Below are 24,842 nucleotides of genomic sequence, written 5' to 3' on the forward strand. Positions count from 1 at the left end.
AATCCCAACAATCACTACTTTGGGTGTTTCTCAGAATCTTTTCAGTGTAGTACAAGATGGGGTGGTGCTGATGCAGGAGAATTCAACAGCGAGCTTCAGTTATTATTATTATTTACATTTATATACCTCCCCATAGCTGAAGCTCTCTGGGCGATTTACAAAAGTTAAAAACTGAACATTAAAAAGAAATATACAAAATTTTAAAGCATAAAATACAAACAAAAACATACAATATCCATTTAAAAATAACTATTCTGGGGTCAGTTAAAAAAACTCATATCTCTAGGGATGGGACGGGGTCTAAGGGCATTTGCCACTGGTGTATAATTATTATATCCCATGAGGTCAGTCTGACCGTAACACAAATCAGACAGCCAAAAACACAATGAAACACAATTGATATCAGTTGATATCAGTTTGAAAGAGGTTCAGCTGATATCAGTTTGAAAGAGTTCCTACGGGAAGGAGGGTTGAGTGGCTCTGCAGCAGCGTTCATGCTGTTTAAGAGAAACCAGGTTTGATTTCTCGTCTGTCCTTTTAAAGGATCTTGGGTTGAAGAGCTAGGCAAAGCATCTCTGCTCAAGACCCCAAGGAATCACTGCCAATGAAGAGACATCCCTGCAGGGCTAGATGTACTGTCAGCCCGATTCAATACGCCAGTTCTCCATCATGTTACCTCCCGATTAAGATGTTCCTCCTTTCACAGCATCCTAGTCATAAGAAATACTTCCTTCTGAAATTATAATGCAGCAGATGTCTCCCAAAAAGGAAATCATTCTATCGCATGACCAAAATAACAGTGGGGTCGTTTGCCATTGCCTTCCCTAGTTGCGGTTCCCTTTCCCCCAGCTAGCTGGGTACTCATTTTACCGACCTCGGAAGGATGGAAGGCTGAGTCGACCTGAGCCGGCTGCCTGAGAGCCAGCTTCCGCTGGGATCGAACTCAGGCCGTGGGGAGAGTTTCGGCTGCAGTAACTGCCGCTTACCGCTCTGTGCCACACAAGGCGCAGAACTGAATATAGTTTATCAACAGTTTTAAATTTTAAACAAATCTAAAGCTCCAAATCAGGTCAAAGTAATATCGCCCTTGATAAACAATTACATTCAGAGAATTGTGTCTAACAGACAACATTATTTCTACAGGCAACGTTGTGTCCAACAGAATAGATTATTGTAACAAGCTACATTGTTTAATTTGTAAGTTTGCCAGACAAAGTTGTTCCAACAAACTGTGTTGTTATATTAAATTGCAATAGACTGCATTGTTTTGTTTAGAGAAATCCAGTATATGTCCCGTTTCGTTCTAGTTATAAACTTCATCAGATGTACGGTCTCTACTGTTGCTGTATGTGAGTGATAGCCATGGGGGTGGAGATATGCATTAATTATTCCAAGAGTTATCTCTGATTGTTGGTCTAGGCCATCCGAGAGGAATTCTTTCTTGACCCCAGCTAAAGATTCAGTAGCTTCAGACAGCGAGGAAGCAATCCATCAGGTGCTCTCACTCAGAATTGTTAGACACAATTCTCTGAATGTAACTGTTCATGATATCAACGTAGCCTGTTGAAACAATTTTGTCTGGCAGACTTATAAACTAAACAACGTAGTTTGTTGTAATAACTTTTTCTGTTGGACACAACGTTGCTTGTGGAAATATTTTTGTCTGTTAGATGCAATACCCTGAATGTAACTGTTTATGAAGGATGATAATATTACTTTGACCTGATTTGGAGCTTTAGACTTGTTTAAAATTTAAAACTTTTGAGTATTGCGTCCAGTTCTGGGCTCCACAATTCAAGAAGGACGCAGACAAGATGGAGCGTGTTCAGAAGAGGGCAACCAGGATGATCAGGGGTCTAGAAACAAAGCCCTATGAAGAGAGACTGAAACAACTGGGCATGTTTAGCCTGGAGAAGAGAAGATTGAGGGGAGACATGATAGCACTCTTCAAATACTTAAAAGGTTGTCACACAGAGGAGGGCCAGGATCTCTTCTCGATCCTCCCAGAGTGCAGAACACGGAATAACGGGCTCAAGTTAAAGGAAGCCAGATTCCAGCTGGACATCAGGAAAAACTTCCTGACTGTTAGAGCAGTACGACAAAGGAATCAGTTACCTAGGGAGGTTGTGGGCTCTCTCAGACTAGAGGCCTTCAAGAGGCAGCTGGACAACCATCTGTCAGGGATGCTTTGGGGTGGATTCCTGCATTGAGCAGGGGGTTGGACTTGATGGCCTTGTAGGCCCCTTCCAACTCTGCTATTCTATGATTCTATGTTCAGTTATCTTACATTCTTAATAAGCAAATCATTACATGCGGTTGTATGCCCCTTGGCATTCTTTTTTTCCATCTATAGCAACTTATTATGTGGGAACCTGACATCCTGATCGCATGCCCATTTAGTGGAAAGAAACTTGTATTGAAGTTGACAGAACTTTACTGCTAAGAACATGTGCAGTTTAAACGTGTGAAATTGCTAGCGTGAGTTACCAGGCCTTAGAGGGATCAGTTGGAAAGGAAGGGTGTGTGCCAGCCATGAACTCCGTAGCCAGGTCTTATTTAGGCAAATCTAAGGAAAATAGGAAGCTGTCTTATACTGGCCCTGTTCAGAAGGCACCTTAAAGCACAGCTTTAACCACGGTGAATAAGGTGGTTTAAGCTGTGGTTTAAGGTGTCTTCTGAACAGGGCCACTGAGTCAGACCTTTGATCCATCTAGCCCAGTCTTGTCGGTACTGATCGGCAGCGGCTTCCCAAGGTTTCTGGGAGGAGCTTTTCCTCGCCCGCCCTGGAGATGCCAGGAAAAGAACCTGGGACCTCTTGCAAGCAAAGCCCCACTGCTGAACTATGGCCTCTCCCCTAACAGTTAAGAGGTAAAAGTCCTGTAATGGCTCTGTCTGATGCCAGCAGCTGGAATGTGTGAATTCACCCTGTCCCCAGTCAACCGGAGTGATCATTTGCTTTGCACGCAATGTGTTGGCAAGGAATACACACATATTAAGATGTTCTCACAGGGATTACAGCATTAAAGCATTAGGAGGACTGATGGTTACTTTCTGTGAAAAGCTGAAATTAAGCAAGTGAAAGTTTTCCTCTCTCCATGCCAGGAAAAGTTGCAAATGCTAAATTTCTGTCCAGTAGGGCTGGTAAAACAGCAACAACTTAGCAACCAGAACAAGGCTTCACTTTCTCTGTCCCACTGCGCCCAGGTCAGTGTCCAACGTATCCGCTCACCTTAAGTGGGAGCGAATTAAAAAGGATGAATAGAAGTCCAGCTCAAAGTCATGCCTCCATCAGCAATCGATAGAAAATAGGGGTGTGCACGGACCCCCCACTCCGCTTCACTTTAAGATCCGCCATTTTCGGATCGGCCCGCTCCGCCCCGCCCCCACTCCGCCTGTGCCCACTCCGCTCCGCTCGGAGCTCCGGATCCCCTCCATAGGGGGGGTTACCGGGCCCTGCCGCCGTCGCCGCCCATGCGGCGACGGCGGCAGAGCCTGGTAAGGAGGAGGGGGGCCTTACCTGCCTCCGTCCGTGGTCCGTTGCCGTCTTCAATTGAGCCCGTGGTTCCACCAGGAAGTCTGGGCCGCAAGTGCGGCCCAGACTTCCTGCTGGAACCACGGGCTCAATTGGAGACGCTGACGGACCGCGGACGGAGGCAGATAAGGGAGAGGAGGGCGGGGGGCGTTACCGGGCCCTGCTGCTGTCGCCGCATGGGCGACAGCGACAGCGGCAGGGCCCGGTAAACCCCACTTACCTTTCCGGCGGAGCTCCGGATCGAGGCGAAGGATCCGCCTTCACCTCGATCCCCTTCGCCACGCTCCGCCGGCCCCCCAATCCTCTTCGCCTCCGCCTTAAGGGCCGGCGAAGCCCCCCGCTTCGCTACTGCTTCTCCGGTCTGATTAGAAGCGGAGCACATCCCTAATAGAAAAGCTACAGGTGGTCTTGAACATCTCACCTCGTTTAAGAAGGCATATCCTAAAGAAAAATGGATGGGCACAGCTTTGTGGCTACTTGGGGTATACCCAGGAATTGCTAATGTACGTAGAGCATGCAATTGTATTTTAAGGATGCAGTACCTGCCTTCCTTGAGCTCTTTGTAAGCATGGTTTTGTATCTCAGAAGGATGGAGGGCCTCCCCGAACACCAGGAGGGATGCAGGACTAACTTGTTGGGGGCCACAAGGCAGTGGACGGCAGGGTCAGAGTCTCTCTCACACAGAGAGAGAGCTTTATCACACCAGCATTATACTGTGCAATCACTGTGAATTGCATGCAAAGGACTCCGAAGTTTTCCACCATATAATCTGCTTTGATTGTGAAGTACTCTCATTCATCCTGCCTTAATTGTGCAATAAGGCAAAAAGATTCTCTGTATTTAGCCCCTATATTTTGAGCATATCTTCCGAGCCGCCGCTGGGGCGCAGGAGCAAGATTTTAAACAAATGCTTACATCTGCGTAAGCTTTAAAGATAAAGACACCAAAATAGGCACAATAATAGATATTAGGGAGAGCTTAAGCATACCAAATTTGAAATGAATTGGGTCATCCTTTGATTTTTTTATGATTTTTTTTTTTTTTTTACATTTCCCCCCTTAAACTCACTTCCTGTTATGCAAAGGATCACTGTCGCCCGGTAGCAAAAACAGCAACCGCGACAGCTTAGCACTGCAGGGATAATCCGAGGGAAGCAGGTACGGGGGATGAAGCACACGCACACACCGCATCACTCATCCAGTCACCCAGTATTGTTCCTATAACAATCATCCATCCATGGCCCCGTCCATCCATTGTCTTTCCCTGACTTTCCTCCCCAATTGCAAACCGCTCCTCTTAACTCCCCCCACCCCTGTCCATGCAGCAATTAGGCCTTGAAAAAAAGTTCCCAAATGAGAGCTTTTTTCCCTAAGCTTATTTGCTGCGGGGAGATTTTCAGAGGGTAGAGAAGGGGCAGGGTTATCCCTTCCCAGCGATGACTTCTCCATCCACCCTGCCAATTATCCCCATACAGCAGGCAGGCTAAAAGCAAAAGTCCCATTTGCACGAATTGGAATTTGTTGCTGCTGCTGAACTTAATTGCCATGCCAGGGACTGGGGAGAAGGGGGGCGGGGTGCATTAGCAAGATCAAAAAACATTGCAAGCAGGATCCAGCCCCTAGGACAGCCATTTCACCACCCTGACTTAAAGATTCCCATAAACAGCAGCAGGCAAGGATCACACCCTAGATGACCGCCATTCACTTGGCAGAGGAGGGGAAAGCTAACGCTATTGACCGGCTAGTCAGTGATGCGCATGCAGGTCCCAGTCCAGGAGACAGAAGCATGTGCGCAGCTCTGGGTGCTGAGCCTTCACATCCAGCCATGGGAGACAAAAGTCAACCGCCCTTTTGCACCCGTGGGCCCAGATCCCGAAGCAGATCTGCGTATGGAAGCGTGCTTTGGGCGTGCGGATTACCTTTGCTGGGTGGGGGCAATGCTGAATATGACTTTGCCTTGGACTAATTTGTTAAAGTTGCCGTTGGGTCCCTGTATGATCCTGGGAGAGTTTAGGCGATGGGTTGGTGCTCCGTTTCTTGCATCTCGTTTTCGGGCACTTCGGCAAGTTCGATCTCCTCGGGGGTAACATATTCGTTTGTCTCATTGGATTCTTTGCTTGATGGCACAGCTGCAACAGGTACACTTTCCTGGCTGGGCACAGCTGCATACTCAGCGGTCAGGGGCTCTTTCTGAGTCGTAATCCTGTAGAAGACAAAGTCAAATCAGGCTGAACATGTTTTTCTTATGCTGCACATCCCCAAAGGAGCATTTTCAGAAATGCCATGCAAGGCAAAGGAGGTCTCAATGGCTACAGCCATCTCATAGTAGCCAAATCAATTTAGCCATCTGATCCTCTAGTTACAGTTCTCCAATCTCCCTCTTTCTTCCCCTCCGCAAAGCATGCAGGTGGCTGAGGGCTTTGAAGATGCCCACTCAAGCCACGCAGCAGGTACAACAGCAGCAAGATGTATGTTCTGCCTCTGTAATAGGAGGCAGGAAGCAACCGGCCTACATAGAATCATAGAATAGTAGAGTTGGAAGGGGCCTACAAGGCCATCGAGTCCAACCCCCTGCTCAATGCAGGAATCCACCTTAAAGCATCCCTGGCAGGTGGTTGTCCAGCTGCCTCTTGAATGCCTCTAGTGTGCGAGAGCCCACAACCTCCCTAGGTCATTGGTTCCATTGTCATACTGCTCTAACAGTCAGGATGTTTTTCCTGATGTCCAGCTGGAATCTGGCTTCCTGCAATTTGAGCCCATTATTCTGTGTCCTGCATTCTGGGATGATCGAGAAGAGATCCTGGCCCTCCTGTGAGACACCCTTTCAAGTATTTGAAGAGTGCCATCATGTCTCCCCTCCGTCTTCTCTTCTCAAGGCTGAACGTGCCTACTTTTTTCAGTTTCTCCTCGTAGGGCTTCATTGCCAGACCCCTGATCATTCCTGTTGCCCTCCTCTGACAAGCCAAAGCCAGCCTTTCAATCTGGAATCAAGTCTCGTCAGGAGAGGCAAAGAGCCGAGGAGGTTTTCCTTGAGAAAGGGTCCTTGAAAACTTACTGCACTTCTTCTTTGGCAGCTTTTTCTTTTCTCTTCTTTTTCGTCTCCTTTGAGGCTACAATCCAGACGATAATGCAGATCAGAGCAGCTGCTAGGATAGCTGCAATTAATGCTGCAATAATAATGCCGCTTTCTGAATCTGAAAGAAAACAGAAGACTTTGTCATTTTATAAAGAGAGGCAAGTGGCAGAGCTTTAGAACCAAAGTGAAATGCAGTGAATGAAGAAAGAGAGTCGGAGACTCCAGTCATAGAATCATGGAATGGTAGAGTTGGAAGGGGCCTATAAGGCCATCGAGTCCAACCCCCTGCTCAATGCAGGAATCCACCCTAAAGTCCTTACACACATGCGGGGCTTACTTTTGAGTAAACATGCAAAGGATTTTCAGAGGGTAGCCGTACTAGCCTGTAGCAGCAAAACCAATGTAAGCTTTTGTGGACTATTAGCCCACTTCATCAGATGTACAGAGTCTCACCAAGAGTTTCAGGTATATATGAGGCAGGAAGAGATTTATTTATTTAAATAACCCATATAAAAATAATGCAACACGTGAACACCATTAATCATCACTCAAAACCTACAAATACACAAAGTACAATAAAGCCATCACTGCAACAGCAGCATGCAGATAAAACATTTGCCCTTATATGGTGTGACCACACTTTGAATACTGTGTACAATTCTAGTCACTGCACCTAAAAAAAAGTTGTTGTAGTGCTGGAAAAAGTGCAGAAAAGGTGCAACTAAAATGATCAAGTGTTTTCCCGACAACCATACATTGTTCCTTGTTGTATTTCGAAGTGACTTGATCTTGCAGGGGTAATTAAGACCCATTAGCTTCACAAGAAGATAAAAAATGGCTAGAACTGGTGCGTTGATATGGATCGACACCGCTGCCTGCAATTTTGGACTCTCCTTGGAGAGACATAACTATGGGGACCACTCATCATGAGTGCCTGCACTTTGAAATTTACCACTGCGAGTAAGGACGCCTGTAGATCTTTTGAGAAGAGATGTTCTTATTTAGGTAAGTGCATGCAAGTTTTGGTGTGTGAGATAAAAGAGTGCTAGGGCTGTGCACACACATGCCCAATTTGGCTAGGAGGCCGATTTGCCTTGGGGTGCCTTGAGTCGGAGCCGCTCCAGCCCACTTCAGAGCCAAATCCGAATGGGATCGGCTGATGCCATAAGGATTCCCCTCCCTTCCTGTTCACCCCTGAACCTGGTGAGCTGCTGCCCCCAGGGCCAGATCTACACTAGTCTAATAACGTGGTTATTGTCCATTTCTAACGTTGCTGTCTGTGTCGGTTTTGATAATCACGGGGCACACTATGGGGATCTAGAGTTACTTAAGTTTTCCCTTTACGTTATAAATTCATTAATCCAGGGCACACTGTTTGTTCTTCCATTGTAGCTGTTCTCTGTCTCCTCTGTGTTTAGGCGAGCTTCTCAGTTTGCTCCACCCACTTCCTTTTTTCTTCCCTTCCTGTCCCACCTTTGCTAACTCATCTGCTCATGCTCGTAATTTCAACGTTTGGAAACCAGGGTAGCAATTGGCTGATCACTCAATTCAACATTTTCGGAGAAGAGCTAACATCGTTAGAACAGGGCACATGATTTCTAAATAAGCACTAGTACTCAGCAACAACGAACTGGGACAACGAAATCAAGGAGGTAAGTACAACTCATTTACAACTGAAGATACAGAGGATCATGTGATGCTTTGCATCACAGTTACTGATTCATAATGTTATAATAACAATAGTGTAGATTCCCATCAGGACTTACCTGACCTGTGCTCTCACCTGTCCTCCAGGAGAGCTACTTTGGCCTGTCAAAGATCCACTACTGCAAACTACGGCAGCCAGAAAAGCCCACTTCTGGACATTGCCTTTTCTGGCCACTTTAGATCTACGGTAGGTCAGAGCTGCCATCTTCTTTAGAGATGGTGGCTCTCTTGGAGGATGGGTAGCTTGCTGGCGCAAGTAGACAGGTCAAATAAGTCCAGCAGGTGGGACAGTGGCTCACCATCAGGCCGTGGAGGCCCAATCTGGTCCCAACTAGGATTCAGGGTTTGGGGCCAAGGCGGTGCACACCCTAAAGGATATTCTAAGGTGCTGGTAGTCTACCACCACCACCACCGCCGCCACTCTGCCCAAACCCAGTGGCAGCTCCATGGGGAGTTGAATTGACAACCACAGTACTAGAGAGAACACACAAGACCTGACCAGGTACCAGCAAGGCTGCTACTTGATGAGTAAATGCTTTCCCTCTGCTAACAGTCAGGCATTCCAAGGAATAGACCTTCCAAAACCCAAGTAGTAAGGACATCTTTTCATAAGTACCATCAACCCACGTTTTGTAGTGAGGTCGATTTGACAGGTGCTGTTTCCAAGAGAGTTAGAAGCCGTGCACTGGTAGTAGCCTTCTTCAAACTTTGTCAGGTTACCAATAACCAAGGAGCCAGTTTGAGGATCTGTAACAAAATGGGAAGGAAGTTCAGGTTGTAAAATGTGTGCTCTGTATGGCTGTGAAATCCAAATGTCAACTTGGCTTCTGTGGATCATCTTCAGGGTTGGCCGAAGACACTTCCCTGCCTGAGGTGAAGAACAAGATGGCTCCCTCTCATGTTCTATGTACAAATGCCAACTGGACTGACAGCAGAATCTTTCTTCAACGTTAGGGGCTGGCAGTGGGCTCTTTACTGGTGGTGATGAGGTGAAGCAGGAACAGGACATCTGGGTGGAATGGGGCTCAGGGAAATATGGTGGGAGTGACATGGCAGGGTGAGTGAGATGTGTAGTACCTCCATGTTCTCGAGGTGATTTGTGGGCCTACTTTTTCCTCACACATTTCTAGTAGGGTTTATTGCCATGCTTTTGTGTCAAATTTGAGGGCCTTGACAAATATAGTACACAATTGACTTTGGACATTACATTCGGGGGAGATCTAAGATGGCGGCTCCCCACTGCAGATTCCCATCCAAAGTGGCCGCCCACCAGGTAAACACAGCAAGGGGGAGAATGTGAGTTACTAGTGGTGACGGCAAGCAGCAGTGCCAAGAGGACCACCCCGATGGTGGGTTGGCAAATGAGCAGGGTTGGCAGTGAGCCCTTCTGAGCCCTGGGGCCACCGGCAGGCTCCTAACCATCCCGACCTCTAATGCCGGACCTGGGTGGAATGTCCCTCCTTGGATGTTTTTGAGAAAAGATTAGGCATTGCATATAATTGGGGTTCCTTTTGGTATAGAATATCCTTTTAGGTTGGGAGTTTATTCATCCCAGGTGACCCAAAGCTCTTTGGTGCTCAACAATTCCGACAATCGCTAGTATCTTTCAGAAGTCTGCTTTGAGTCATCTCATCCCAGACATAGCTTATTACCTAGAACAGCCTTCCCTGACCTGACCTCCAGATGTGTTGGACGGCAATTCCCAGCTAGCACAGTCATTGGCCATGGTGCCTGGGAATGATGGACGTTGCTCTCCGAACATCTGGAGGGCATCAGGTTGGGAAGGCTGACCTAGAAGAACCGGGGAAAGTTACTTACCGTAGAGCTCTGTCACAGGCTTAACGGTGTCTCCCATCAGTCTATGCCACTGGTACGTCGGGTTCGGCAGGCCATTGTTAGAAAAGCAGAAGAGAGTGACCATGTGGCCAAATTCAATCTCAGGATGGCGGCTTTGACCGAAGCTGCAAATCGGCTTGGAGGGGGCGACTGGAAGACAACAACAAAAGAGGAAAATCCATGATCTCCGTCACTGCAAAATCCTACAGCGTAAACACCATTATAAATGTTCTCTCTTCTCTGTCTTCAGCTATTCTAGATATTTCCCAGAAATGAAGCTTTCAAATACATCAGCAGTAAAGGCAGGTGGACAAGATGAAAACAGGTATGTATTCCTGGCAATATATCAAAAGATCAGAGTCATAACTCAAAGGCACATCTGGATTCGGCCTTGCTATTGGATGCCCGTTGGTGCCTGCAGATGGGAGTGCTTTGACTGTGGCAGGTGCACCAGTCAGGCCCATTCCTGGCGCAGTCAGACCTAGCCATGGTTATCCATGCATTTGTTACACCATTATAAGGATTGTAATGGGGAGCTGGAGATAAAATGTTGTCCTCCTTTATATATATTGGTCTAGTGCCCTGGAGAAGATGCTGATGCTAGGGAAAGTGGAAGGCAAACAGAAGAGGGGCCGACCAAGGGCAAGATGGATGGATGATATTCTGGAGGTGACGGACTCGACCTTGGGGGAGCTGGGGGTGGCGACGGCCGACAGAAAGCTCTGGCGTGGGCTGGTCCATGAAGTCACGAAGAGTCGGAAGCGACTGAACGAATAAACAACAAAGTACCCCATAGGGGAGCTTTTAACTTATGCTAATGTGATTCTGCACGTTTATATTCTTGTACTTTTGTTTAACATCTTTATTTTATTTTAAACTCACTATTGTTATTGTGTTTCTATCAGCTCATCTTCTTCCTCGTAGAAGGAAGGCATCCGGAGGCATGGGGCGGGGTGCTATCAGTATGCTGATGACACCCAAATATATTTCTTATGCCTTCGACAACAGCGTCAGCTAAGGATAGTGTGTCTCCTCTGAATGAATGCTTGGAGGTGGTAATGGGCTGGATGAGGAAAAACAAACTGAAGCTGAGTCCAGACAAGACGGAGGTGCTCGCTGTCAAAGGCCACAACCTGGGTTTGGAGGTGTGTCAACCAGTTCTGGATGGGGCTACACTCCCCCTGAAAGACTGTGTTCGCAGCTTGGGGGTGCTTCTGGGTCCATCACTCCAAATGACAGCTCAGATAGATGCGAGGGCCAGGAGTGCTTCCTATCAGCTTTCGCTGCACCCCTTCCTGGAGTCGGAAGACCTAAAGATGGTAGTGCACACGCTGGTCACTTCGAGGCTTGACTTCTGCAATGCGCTCTACATAGGGCTACCTGTGTGCCTAGTCCGGAAACTTCAGTTAGTTCAAAATATGGCAGCCAGGTTGGTCCAGGCTACAATTCGCCCCACACATTCAGGTCCTCTGGGAAGAATTTCCTTCAGCCATCCAAAATTAGGCTGACAGGTATTACTCAGAGGACCTTCTCTTCTGCTGCTCAAAGACTGTGGAATGGCCTGCCAGAGGAGATTCATCAACTTAGTCTTTTAGCATTTAAGAAAGCTATTAAGACGGATCCCTTCCAGCAGGCCTACCCAGTGGAATTTTAGGATGTTTTTAGGATGTTTTGATAATGTGTACTAAGTTTTTAATCAATTTTATGTATTTACACTTACTGTTGTTCCCCGCCTTGATCCGAATAGAGAGGCAGGTAAGAAATATTTTTATTATTATTATTATTATTATTATTATTATTATTATTATTATTATCATTATCATTATCATTATTATTATTCTATCTTTCTAATTATATCAAGTTGTGATGGCTTGGCGCTTGTAGCAATAAACATTCCATTCATTCACTGCCATAATGCACCCAAGGCTGCCCTTGGAGACTGTATGGAAACGTCCATTGGGTGCAGAAAGCTGCCGCTAAAACCTTGACTGGAGCAAAGTGTTAGCATCCCGTTACCTCCTCTTATTGTATCAGAGTTTTCATAATGCTTTAAAAAAAGAAAAGAAAAAAGAAAAGTATTCAAAGCAGCTTACAATATAAGTCATCCAATTTAAAGACTAAAAATGCATAAATAAAATGATAAAAGGAGTGGCGGCAGCCAGAATCAACAGGGCTGTTGGATTAGAAAGCGGAGCTGATGTGGAGCTTCTGGGAGGGGTGGGTGGGGAGGAGGGCAAGATCCACAAGCAGGTCTCCTCCATGCTTGTAGTTCTGGAGGAGATGATCCACAGCTTCCTATGGCACCCCAGATGGTATTTATGGGTCTGCAAAATACTGTAATCACCTGATCAAAGTCAGAATGAATTAAGGAGGCATACAGTAGGGCTGTGCATGGACCCCCCGATCCGCTCTGGATCCCGATCTGCAACTTCTGGATCGGGTCTGCTCCGCCCCGTGTTGATTCACCTATTGTCCGCTCCGATCCGCTGCAGGGCTCCGGATCCGGATCGGAACTCCGTGTTTCCCTCCCCCATAGACTTACATTGAAAAGGCCCCCCCTCCCCCACTTACCTGCCTCCATCACGTTCCGGCGGCAGCTTGAACTGAGCCCAAGGCCTCAGTTGAAGCCGCCGCCAGAACACGACAGAGGCTGGTAAGCCCTCCTCCCCCCTGCCTCCTTACCTGGCTCTGCCACCGTTGCTGCATGGACTGCGGTGGCACCAGGTAAGCCCCCCTCCCGGCACACTTACCTTTTTTTCAGAGCTCCGGATCGAGGCGAAGGATCTGCTTGGTCTTGACCCACTTGGTCTCGATCCGCAGCTCCCCCAACCCGATCCATCTCCGCCTTTGTCGGAGGCAGATTAGGCCGCTCCGCTATCGGTCCTAAGAAGCGAAGCGGAGCACAGCCCTAGCATACAGATATGCGTACAAAGAAAAGTCAACCATTTTTTCCCCTGTTGCAGGATGACTCAGCTTCCCCTCCTGTGGCAGGTCTGCGGCCACTGCTTTTTATTTTAAAAGAACACAAAAGCACAACCATTAGATGCTGCCAGGGACAGCCAATCAGTGCTCTGCACAGCCGGCTTGCATTAGCACAGCCGGTTTGTTCTGAGCTCGATCCTGCGGAGACGACTGCATGTCTGACCAAAATGTGCTGGTGACGGTCCCACAGCAGGTTGATCTCTGCAAGGATGCATGTCAGGACACATCCTCGGGCCCAAATTGTATAGAAAAGACATAAGTTCCCCTGGAATCATGCCACCCACGTTTACTCTTTTTCAAGAAGTGATCATTACTCACTCTCAAACGGCAAACTGAAACTGGACAGTGAAGGATAAATTGTCCTTCCTCCTACATGGTTCTAATTATTTTGTGACTCAGAGGGTTGTCCTTTTTGCTCTCAAAGCAGCCAGCATAAGGAATTTTTTTTTAGAAAAATGGCTTAATAAGTAGATTTTATTAAATCTCGCAACACAAGGGGTTTTATTAACTGTTAGTTTTAAATAATATATCATATAGGAACTGTATATTGTTTTAAATTGTAAATTTTAATTAATGCCTGTATGTTTTTAACAATGACGTGATCTTTTGAAATGGTCAGATGACTTATTCAATAAAGTTTTATTCATTCATTCACTCTCAAACGGCAAACTCAGGTGGTGGGTTCCGACTGACCAATGGAGCAACCGAGAAAAAAAAGTGGATGAGGTATCAGTACGGTTGGGAAGACCAAGATTTACAGGTGTCTAAAATGTCTTTACAAAGCAACAGCAACAACAATAGGGTGACCCTATGAAAAGGAGGACCGGGCTCCTGTATCTTTAACAGTTGCATAGAAAAGGGAATTTCAGCAGGTGTCATTTGTATATATGGAGAACCTGGTGAAATTCCCCCTTCATCACAACACTTAAAGTGCAGGAGCTATACTAGAGTGACCAGATTTAAAAGAGGGCAGGGCTCCTGCAGCTTTAACTGTTGTGATGAAGAGGGATTTTCACCAGGTTCTCCATATATACAAATGACACCTGCTGAAATTTCCTTTTCAATACAACTGTTAAAGATACAGGAGCCCTGTCCTCCTTTTCATATGGTGGGCCTACATGTGTTGCCCACCCCACATCTAGCTAATGATCCACCAGTTTTCCAGGGTTTCAGAGAGGAGTCTCCTGGCCTACCTGGAGATGCCATGGATTGAACCCAAAATCTTCTGCATGCAAGACATATGCTCTTTAGTAGAGCAATGTTGTTTGATAGGGTGACCATATGAAAAGGAAGACAGGGCTCCTGTACCTTTAACAGTTGCATTGAAAAGGGAATTTCAGCAGGTGTCATTTGTATATATGGAGAAACTGGTGAAATTCCCCTTCATCACAACAGTTAAAGATGCAGGAGCTATACTAGAGTGACCAGATTTAAAAGAGGGCAGGGCACCTGCAGCTTTAACTGGTGTGATGAAGAGGGAGTTTCACCAGGTTCCCTGTATATACAAATGACACCTACTGAAATTTCCTTTTCAATACAACTGTGAAAGGTACAGGAGCCCTGTCCTCCTTTTCATAGGGTCACCCTAAACAACAATGTAAGGGGGCAACCCCCTCCCCCCCCCAAAAAAACAGCCCAGTGATGACTGGGCATCCTCAGTAGTTTCAGAATACCTCAAGATGCTAAGTGTTAATTGAATATCAGTTCAAAAAGGAAATGCAAAACAGGGTGGGCGTGTAGAAAACAAAGACATCTGTCAATTTCAGTTTCTCTGTTTCTCATGTTTCCAGTCTTAAACTCGGTTCAGCCCAAATATGAGATTTTTTTTTAAGTTCACATGAAAATGTGTGTGCATTTTTGTGTGCATTTCTCTTAATGCGTTCACTTTTGTATGCAGCTTTGCCATAATATGCAGCATTTTTTGCAAGTGATTGTTCTAATGCACCTTTGAATGTTGTTTTTGCTAATATACACCTTTTTTGTTTGCACTTTCCCCATTTTTTAGTATAGCCTTAATATGCCCAATGGAGAACTCCATGGAAATGCCAATTTCAAAGGATAGCTGAGTTTTGGTTTTGTAGGTGTGAAATTCGATTGCATTAAAATGTGAGCTGAAGGAATTTCTGACCCATCTGTAGTTTAAGGTGGAAATGTTCTGCTTGCGGGGTGTGTGTGTGTGTGTGTGTGTGCTCCATTTGGAGGGAGGAGTTGTTTGGTTGGAACCCTTAACATTCTGTTGCATTTCTCATTTGTTAACGCCGAATCCTGAACTCAACATAGCATAAGAAATTTACAAGAATATAAGGATAAACAAATACCTAGTACGCTGACGGATATTGATTTTTCACTCTGGCCACCTGCACCTCCAGGATTCAAAACTTCACAGGTATAAATACCTGTCTCCCATGACTGCATGTTGAAGATTGTTAGTGTTGCATTTCCTGTGCTGTTTGCAATTTGGATTCGGCCCTTAAAAGCTGGAGAAGTGTATGACACACCGCTCTGTGAATAATAAACCTGTTGCACAAAATATAAAGTTAATCTAATAGGCCGTGGGGCACGAAGGGAAAATTATTCCCAGTATTTATTTATCATCTCTCAAGCAAAGGATGTCACCAAGGCAGTTCACAAACAAAATGGTTCAAAACTTTTAAAAATGAAACCAATTTCAGGCATCACATGACTGGGGTCATGTACTTAAACGCCACACAATCACTTCACATCTTTTGATCACTGCTCACCCTTAAGAAATATGATAAAGCTGAATGCACAAGTTCACCAATCATATGAAACCATGAGAGCCACATCCTCAGGGAGAGTCCAAAATTACAAGTAGACATGTTGATCCATATCAACAACCCAGTACTTAGGAGGTTTCATATCTTAGGACTAAGGCCTTAGCTAGACCTAAGGTTTGTCCTGGGGTCGTCCCTGCCTGCTCCCGGGATCCCCTGTGTGTCATTTACATGAACAGGGATGACCCCAGGATGATCCTGGGATAAACCTTAGGTCTAGCTAAGGCCTAAGTCTTTTGCAAAGCAAAGGGGTCTTCATTGCCCATTCAAGACCAAGCTGCCCCCAAATACTTTACATTAAAACAAGGAGCAATGTGTCGTCGTCATTTGTTCGAGCTTTCCCATTTATTAATATGCCCTTAATATACCCAATGGAGAACTCCGTTGAAACATTGGTAGAAATGCGAATTTCAAAGGACAGCTGAGTTTTGGTTCGCAAGTGTGAAATTCAGTACGACTGCATTAAAATGTGAACTGAATGAATTTCCGATCCATCTGTAGTGTCGAGTGGAAATGCCCTGCTTGAGTGGGAAGATGCTCCATTTGGAGGAAGCTACTCTGAGGATTTCAGCTAAGCTTTGAGAGGAGTGGTGCAGGCCATCAATATTCCTGCTAATTAAAAAGTGCCGGAGCTGCATCCTGGTGAGCTATAGCTCCATTACACCACCAGAAGGGAATCTATGGATCCAACCCTTTGAGAGTCTCCATGCCTGCATTGGGCATGTACCGTTGGTGGTTGATGTTTATATGTAGACTCTCAACAGGGTCAAGTAGGTCCACATGGTCAGCCGTCCACAAATGACTTACAGCCCTCAGATGAGGGCCACCAACATCTAGATGTTCTTTTGGTGGCCTCTGCATGTGTTCAACCACATTGGTGGAGTTACAGCAATGACGCATTGGTGAGTCTAGCTGCATTTGAAAGCTTTCCAGGGAAACAAAAAACATTTCTGCCATTCGGTTCATCAAAATGCATCAGTCGTTTTCTTTTAGATTTAGTTATAATTATCAATCCCCGCCTCGGGGTAGCAACATGACTCTATTTACTTTATGGATCAGCTTGATTGAATTTGCATTTTTTTAAAAAAAGGTGGGGGAATGCTCATGAAACGGAGTGCTGGGTTGACTAAGGTTTTGAATCAATGTTATCTACTGTGTCTGTTGACCAAAAGTAGGTTACACCCAAAAACTACCAAAGGACTGTTGGCTAATGCAGTCGGGAACACACACAAAACTCAAATAAAGGTCATACAAGTGAAAGCGGTTCCCTGGGGCCATTTTATATGCCTCCCCAACTAAAGTACAGTGATACGGAGGGATTCAAAAATTACAGAGAACTAGAAAATACTATAACTCAAGTAAAATAAGAGGTTCATCTTTTGGGTGGTATAGAAAGGTAATGAATGAATGAATGAATTCAAAACAAAACAAAACTACATGAATTATAGCCAACAACAGCAGCAATCATGTAAGGGACCAGTGCTTGCCGTGCTAATGAAACAGAGGTCAAAATTGCGGGTGCATACCAAGGGAAAAAAGTATATGTGTTGGAGCCCATAGAAAAACATCAAGATCACTGCTAGAAATCATAGGAAAACATTACCCTTCGTGTAGGCTTAGGTTTTCTTACCTTGTGTGTCCAGCTACATCTCCCCCGTGCATCTGTCATGTACACCGTCTTTCGACAATGACTGATGGACTTTTCATCCATATAGTGGCACGGGGATGGCTGCATTTGAGTAGAAATGTGCTGATCTAAGAGCTGAATGTGACTTCGAGTTTTTATACCAAACACACCCTCAGCTGAAGAAACTCCAAATAAGTTGGATTTTTTAAACGAGCAAGGTGTATTTCAGAAGTCTTATCCAACCTGGTGACTTCCAGATGTGTTAGACTGCTGTAGTCCATCACATCTGGAAGTCTCTTGGTTGAGGAAGGCTAATATATCTAGTCTATGGTCTCTAGGTTTTGAGGTCTATTCTCTAGAACTCGGGGAGGGCATGTTTAAATTTCCAGACCATCTGTTAGTCTCAAATTGTCACTTTATTTAACTTTGAGGCTTTGGTTAAAGACCTTCCTACTGATAACAATTCAGCTGGAAAGGGCTTCTTGGCAGCAACGGGTTAATCCAAAGGATTCTCATCTTTTCACCCAAAAGGTCTTTTTGATATTTAGGCTGGACAGTTCTAGAAATACTTTAAAACCACATTCAAAATAACCTTTGGATTTCAAAACTGCCGGCATTAGGCAACAGATAACTATTCCAATGTGTTGTTTTTGGGTTTTTTTAAAAAAGAATATGACTCCTTACTGATGTGCTGTTTTTCTGTCTGGCACTGTAAAAACTCCACTGGATTAACAGCTTCGGTCCGGGCTCCTGCAGTTGATATGTGCAGAGAAGAGTGATGTTTCCACCAACTGTTGTGTTTACAGACTTCTGTGGAACAGTCAGGGTTATGCAGCTCACAGGACCTGTAGGCAGGGGGAAAGAATGGCCGGGGAGAGGGTCAGTCAGGGCCAAGATATACCAAGGAACTGATGTTGTTCCGGTATGTTCCCTTTAATGCTTGCTGATCAGCATCAGAGATCAGTGGAGGCAGTGAATCAGTTCCAGGTTTCAGTCAGAATAAGTCAGAACTCTAAAGGAGCTGTCCAGGGTGCTCCACATAAATAAAGCATAAATAGCTCATTATTTGTGGCAATGCAACACATTTCATTTCAACAGTATCACTACAAGGTATTTACATAATCTTATAGTACGTCACCTTTGGAAACACTGACATCCCCAACAAGCGTAAACATAAATTTGTACACTAGATGACAAAACAGCTCTGAATAAGAAAAGTGTGGAGAATCTAACTCTCCATTTACATTGACAGGATGCAGACAAGCTGGAGGGAGTTCAGAGGAGGGCAACGAGGATGAACAGGGTTCTGGAAACAAAGCCCTATGAGGAGGGACTGAAAGAACTGGGCATGTTCAGCCTTCAGACGAGAAGGCTGAGGGGAGACATGATGGCACCCTCCAAGGACTTGAAATGTTGTCACGCAGAGGAGGGCCAGGATCTCTTCTTGATCCTCCCAGAGTGTAGGACATGGAATAATGGGCTCAATTTACAGGAAGCCAGATTCCAGCTGGACATCAGGAAAAACTTCCTGACTGTTAGAACAGTATGACAATGGAACCAATAACGTAGGGAGGTTGTGGGCTCTCCCACACTAGAGGCATTCAAGAGGCAGCTAGACAACCACCTGTCAGGGATGCTTTGAGGTGGATTCCTGCATGGAGCAGGGAGTTGGACTCGATGGCTTTATAGGCCCCTTCCAACTCTACTATTCTCTGATTCTATGAAAGTCTTAAAGGAGATTTTCTTGCCAGAATCTAGACAACTAGAATCTTTTTTCTTAGCAGAAAAGATTTTCTTCTTAGAAAGAAAAGATGCAACCAGTGCAGGATGGTACCTCTGGAAGCCCTCCATCTGGAAGCACCTTACAAAGCCATGGGAATCCCTGATGGCTTGTACTTGCCCAGATAGCTTGTAGCAGCCCAATCTACTTTTCCCCCCTTTGAACAGCTGACTCCCATGTCAAATCGCAAATGACTTTTGAAACTCACTTTTACATGAGGCATACAGGGCAGAAGTAGTTCAAGAGAAACAAGTCTAAAGCGGCAATTGGCTCACAGGACTAGTTTCATGATTCTTTGTGTCCTGACCATCAAGTGCAGGCAATTAGATTCTTTGCCCCATTGTTAATGCACATTGACCTAATCTAGATATCTTCCAAGTTCCCTCTTATTTAGTCACCCCACTACTAACAGGTAAATTCAAACCATTTAAAGACGTATCACAGAATTAGAAGTCCGAGTTGGTCATCCACAGGAATAACTTAATTTCACATCCTCAGTGTTTGTTCTCTGTTCACAAAATATAGGGACATACTAAAATGAAGGACATTGAATGTACATCAAAATGCATTGGTTTGTTTCAATGGCCATTTTGGTATCCTTTAGAGTATGTCCCCAAAATATATTGCTTATTTATATGACAGTCTGAAAAAGAAAGAAAGAAAGAAAGAAAGAAAGATCTGGTTTTTAATTTTAACTGCTGCATATCATGTGAATCTTACCTGTGATTGCGGCTAGAATTAGAAATATCTTCAACATGGCTGCTGGCGTTTCCATGCGCCAGGAGAGAAGGCAGTTCAGAAGATGCTGATGTGTGAACAGGCAAATCTCAACTGAGGTTTTAAAAAACAGGCTTCTCATTTCGCTTATCAGCACCATATTGGCAAGTCAACAGAGGGCTTTATCAGATCCATAAGGCTGTTCTCAGGGTAGCTGTGTGATTTGTTCAACCGAAATCATTTCATAGGGTGTGTACTGTTGAAATATGTGTTAATAATAAACCTAACAATTCAGTAAGACATATAGGGATAGTTAGACTGAACCACCATTATTGATGCTGAGAAACCATGGAGTTACCATTCCAACATTTAAATTTAAGTTGCAATGCAAGCTTGCAACTGAGGTTTACAAGGATTCCGATAGGACAACATCACTGCACATGCTTTATTTTTAAAGATCTATACTCATTCACAGTGCACCCCATTTCTTAATTTCATTGTTATTTTATGATTTTAGGGGCTGGAGCATCTCCCCTATGAGGAAAGGTTACAGCAAGTGGGATCGTTTAGCTTGGGGGAAAAAAGGCTAAGGGGAGACATGATAGAGATGTACAAAATTATGCATGGTGTGGAAAAGGTGGATAGGGAGACATTTTTCTCCCTCTCTGAAAATGCTAGAACCTGGGGTCATCCCTTGAAGGTGATGGGTGGGAGATTCAGGACAAATAAAAGGAAGGGCTTCTTCACACAGTTAATAGTTAAACTATAGAACTCACTACCACAAGATATAGTGATGGCCACCAATTTGGATGGCTTTAAAAGAGGGTTGGATAAATTCCTGGAGGCAAAGGCTATCAATGGCTACTAGCCCTGATGGTTGTGTGCTATCTCCAGTGTTCAAGGCAATAGGCCTGTGTGTACCAATTTCTGGGGAACATGGGCGTGAGGGTGCTGTTGCACCATGTCCTGCTTGTTCATCCCTGGCCGATGGCTGGTTGGCCACTGTGTGAACAGAGTGCTGGACTAGATGGACCCTTGGTCTGATCCAGCATTCCACTTCTTATGTTTTTATGTTTTTAATTTGAATTTACTGAAGGCACTTAAGAATAATTGGATTCTTAACATCACCAAATTATTTTCCCCGTTCCTGAAATGGACTCACTAACCTTCCTAGGTTTTCTCCAGTAGTTAGCTCTAGGTCTGAGCAAGGCACAACAGTTGGTACTTGCCATATTGGTTCAGGAGCATGTAGCTGGTCGCGTGGAAAGAAACCCTTATCTCAAGATAGGTTGGAAAATAGAAAGCTCTGGTACCAGGCACTGCATGTTAACAGACGGTGTGAGTCAATAGCAAGGAAACTGAAAAGACCAGTCCTAAATCATAAACATGTAGACACTAAAATGCAAACATAGCAACGACTCCATGTGAGCCCACAGATTTACTCACCTGGGGAAAGTAACGTCCATTCTCATAGACTTCCAGATAAAGCTATATATGGTAATTCGGGGACATTTATTGCAGTGTGTGTGTGTGTGTGTGTGTGTGTGTTGTGTGGCATATTATAGTTTGGTCAAGCCAGAACAAAAAGGACCACAAAAAGTATGTCATAGTCAATTACAAGGCAAATGGAGCTAATGTAAATCAAAGTGTAATTTACAATAATAAATGTGATCATATTTGGTGAATAAAGTCAATACAGTTGAATTTTTTAACCCAAATCCTCTTAGCTGAATTTTAACAAAAATATAAACGCACTTGTAATTGACTATATTGGCCTTGTAATTGACTATATTTAGAATTTTAGAACTTTTATTTTAATTTTAGAACTTTAATTTTTTAGAACTTTAAAGCTTATATACTTTGGTGTAACTAGGGAGTCCTTTGAGTATGCAGGGAGCATTACCTTATTTGTGGATGGGGGTGAGTATGTTTCATTTTCAAACTGATCGGCACTTGAACTTCTGAGTTTGTGTTTAGAAGGAATCACAGAGATGATGGTGATGATATAACAAATCCGCCGGTGTTCTTTACAAATCCTGCAATGAGCAGGCTTGAAATACCATGTGTATCTTCTTATATAAGAAGACGGTAGCATAAGGCTTATTACTCGAGATCTACCAGACCGATTTTGCTCATTTTTCTTTTAAACTGAAGCTTGAAAAATTTGCAAATTTGAAAAAGTTCAACACTCAAACTTGAACAGCCAATCAGAATGTTTCCGTGCCATGGCCAGGAGCCTGAGGTGGTTGGGGTAAAACAGCTCCCATGTAGTTCCGTGCCACACAGGGAGGAAAACACAGAAGTGAGGATGTAGAGAAGGATTTTGGCTTTGGAAGTCAAATCCACTTTCAGAGAGGCCATATTGGCTGCAGGAATGGTGGTGTAAGCAGCAGCGAACGCTCTGAGGTCGTGGTGGTGGAGGAATAGAAGCAGCCCCCTAAGAAATGCTGGGTTTTAAAATGGGGGGGAGGAGATGGGCTTGAGGCCTGCGGAAAGGAAGCGAATGTCGTTCAGTTGTGATGGGTGTGGGGAAGCGAGGACCAAAAGTCCTCATTTGTGTAGAAGGGAAGTAACCTCCATACAGCTTCTGGAGGACTGACATAGTGGGAGTAAATTCATGGCTACATGAGTAGCACTACATCGGAGAAAGATTTGGGTGTGGTTGTGGACAGCAATCTGAATATGAGTCAACCATGTGAGACAGCCGCAGGAAGGGCTAATGCAGTTCTGGGCTGCATTATTTATTTATTTTATTTATTTATTTCATTTATATCCCTCCTTTTTCCTCCAAGGAACCCAAGGCAGCATACATAGTCCTCCTCCTCTCCCTTTTATCCTCACAACAACAACCCTGTGAGGTATAAAATCATAGAATAGCAGAGTTGGAAGGGGCCTACAAGGCCATCTAGTGCAGGAATCCACCCTAAAGCATCCCTGACAGATGGTTGTCCAGCTGCCTCTTGAAGGCCTCTAGTGTGGAAGACCCCACAACCTCCCTAGGTAAATGATTCCATTGTCGTACTGCTCTAACAGTCAGGAAGTTTTTCCTGATGTCCAGCTGAAATCTGGCTTCCTTTAACTTGAACTCGTTATTCCGTGTCCCTGTAGGTTGGGCTGAGAATCTGTGGTCATAGCTAGACCTAAGGTTTATCCCTGGATCATCCAGGAGTCAAACCTGTTCATCTAGGTGACACACAGGATGATCCCAGGATAAACTTTAGGTCTAGCTGTGGCCTGTGACTGGCCCGAAGTCACCCAGTGGATTTCCATGGCTGAGTGGGGACTAGAACCCGGATCTCCCAACTCCCAGTCCAACACCTTAGCCACTACACCACACTGGCATTAGAAGAAGCATTGTATCAAAGACGCATGAAGTCCTTAGTCCTCTGTACTAAGTGAGACCACACCTGGAGTATTGTGTACGATTCTGGGCACCACATTTCCAGAAGGACATTGACAGGTTAGAACAGGTTCAGAGGAGGGCTACGAAGTTGATACCGGGACTTAAGGACAGGCCCTATGAGGACAGGCTGAAGGAACTTGGGATGTTCAGTCTGGAGAAAAGACGACTGAGGGGAGAAATGATCGCAGCGTTCACGTACATAAAAGGATGCCACAGGGAAGATGGTCAAGAACTATTTTCCATGGCCACAGAAATTAGGACCCGAAATAATGAGTAAAAGTTACAGCTACCTTGATTCTGATTAAATATAAAGCAAAACTTGATGGTAGGATCTGTACAACAGTGGAACAGTCTACCTACGCATATTGTGGGTTCTCCATCTCCGGAAGTTTTTAAGAAGAGGCTGAACATCCACCTCTGATGGGTGGTTTAATTGGTTTTCCTGCACATTGCAGAGGGTTGGACTAGATGACCCTTGTGGTCCCTTCCAACTCAACAGTTCTATGATTCGATGAACAGTATGTTTCGCCCTTGGACTACTAGTACCGATAACGATGTGGCCTTTATGCTAGTATCTGAAGGGTGGCCTTGTGGAGTGTGTTGGAGTGGGATGGTGTCTCATGTCAAAAGAGAAATGGCTGTGTGTCTGCCATGCATGAGTAGGAGTTACACATGAATGGGCCTTTGAACATAGTCAAGGCTGACTCAGAGTCTGCGAACAGGGTGTTTCTGTTGTCTGGGCCGTTCCCATTTTCCTCCCTATTGTTAGATAAGGGCCCACTTGCTGCAAAAGTATGTAAGGTTCATTGCCGGACAACTGAAACTTCTAGTGAATAAGCGCCTGAGCCAGTGAATGTAGATACAGAATAAGAGGTAACTCCTCTCACTTGGAGATCATGTGTTGTAGTGATTAGAACAGTGTTCCTCAACTGATGATGGTGATTTACATTTCTATACCGCCCATAGCCAAAGCTCTCTGGGTGGTTAACCTAGTGCATTCCAGCTGTTTTGGACTACAACTCCCAGCATTCTTGACCATTAGCCATGTTGGCTGGGACTGATGGAAACTGAAATTCAAAACAACGGGAGGGCATAAGATTGGAGAAGGCCTATCTGGAATGTTAGGCTTGGGAAGACCTGAGTTCAAATCTCTGCTCAGCCATGAAGCTCACCAGGTGACCTTGGGGCTCTCTGTCTTAGCTAAATCTATCTTGCAGGGTTGTTGCAAGGAGGTAATGGAGTGGTAGACAACCCTATATGCTGCATTGGGTTCCTCAGAGGAAAGGCAGGATGCAAAATTAATAAATTAAATGGTTAGTTTCTAAAAAAACATGCTCAGCTATTAATATGGATTTCAGTGACCATATGCAAAGTTAGAAAATGCCTTA

At 44.9% G+C, this 24,842-nt stretch overlaps 1 protein-coding gene across 1 annotated transcript in view; it reads right to left on the minus strand.

Moving 5' to 3' along the window:
• Positions 1–5,541: 5,541 nt before the first annotated feature.
• Positions 5,542–24,842, minus strand: part of VSIG1 (V-set and immunoglobulin domain containing 1) — a 28,587-nt gene continuing 9,286 nt past the window's right edge. Inside the window, exons 3-8 of the mRNA XM_063142053.1 lie at positions 18,239–18,399; positions 15,451–15,649; positions 10,133–10,300; positions 8,942–9,061; positions 6,587–6,725; positions 5,542–5,734 (exon numbers count right to left, since the gene is read on the minus strand). Coding sequence (XP_062998123.1) covers positions 5,542–5,734; positions 6,587–6,725; positions 8,942–9,061; positions 10,133–10,300; positions 15,451–15,649; positions 18,239–18,399 — 980 coding nt within the window. The remainder of the gene's footprint in view (positions 5,735–6,586; positions 6,726–8,941; positions 9,062–10,132; positions 10,301–15,450; positions 15,650–18,238; positions 18,400–24,842) is intronic.

The sequence above is a fragment of the Elgaria multicarinata genome, chromosome 15 (genome assembly GCF_023053635.1).
Source record: "Elgaria multicarinata webbii isolate HBS135686 ecotype San Diego chromosome 15, rElgMul1.1.pri, whole genome shotgun sequence".
NCBI classification, from domain to species: domain Eukaryota; kingdom Metazoa; phylum Chordata; class Lepidosauria; order Squamata; family Anguidae; genus Elgaria; species Elgaria multicarinata.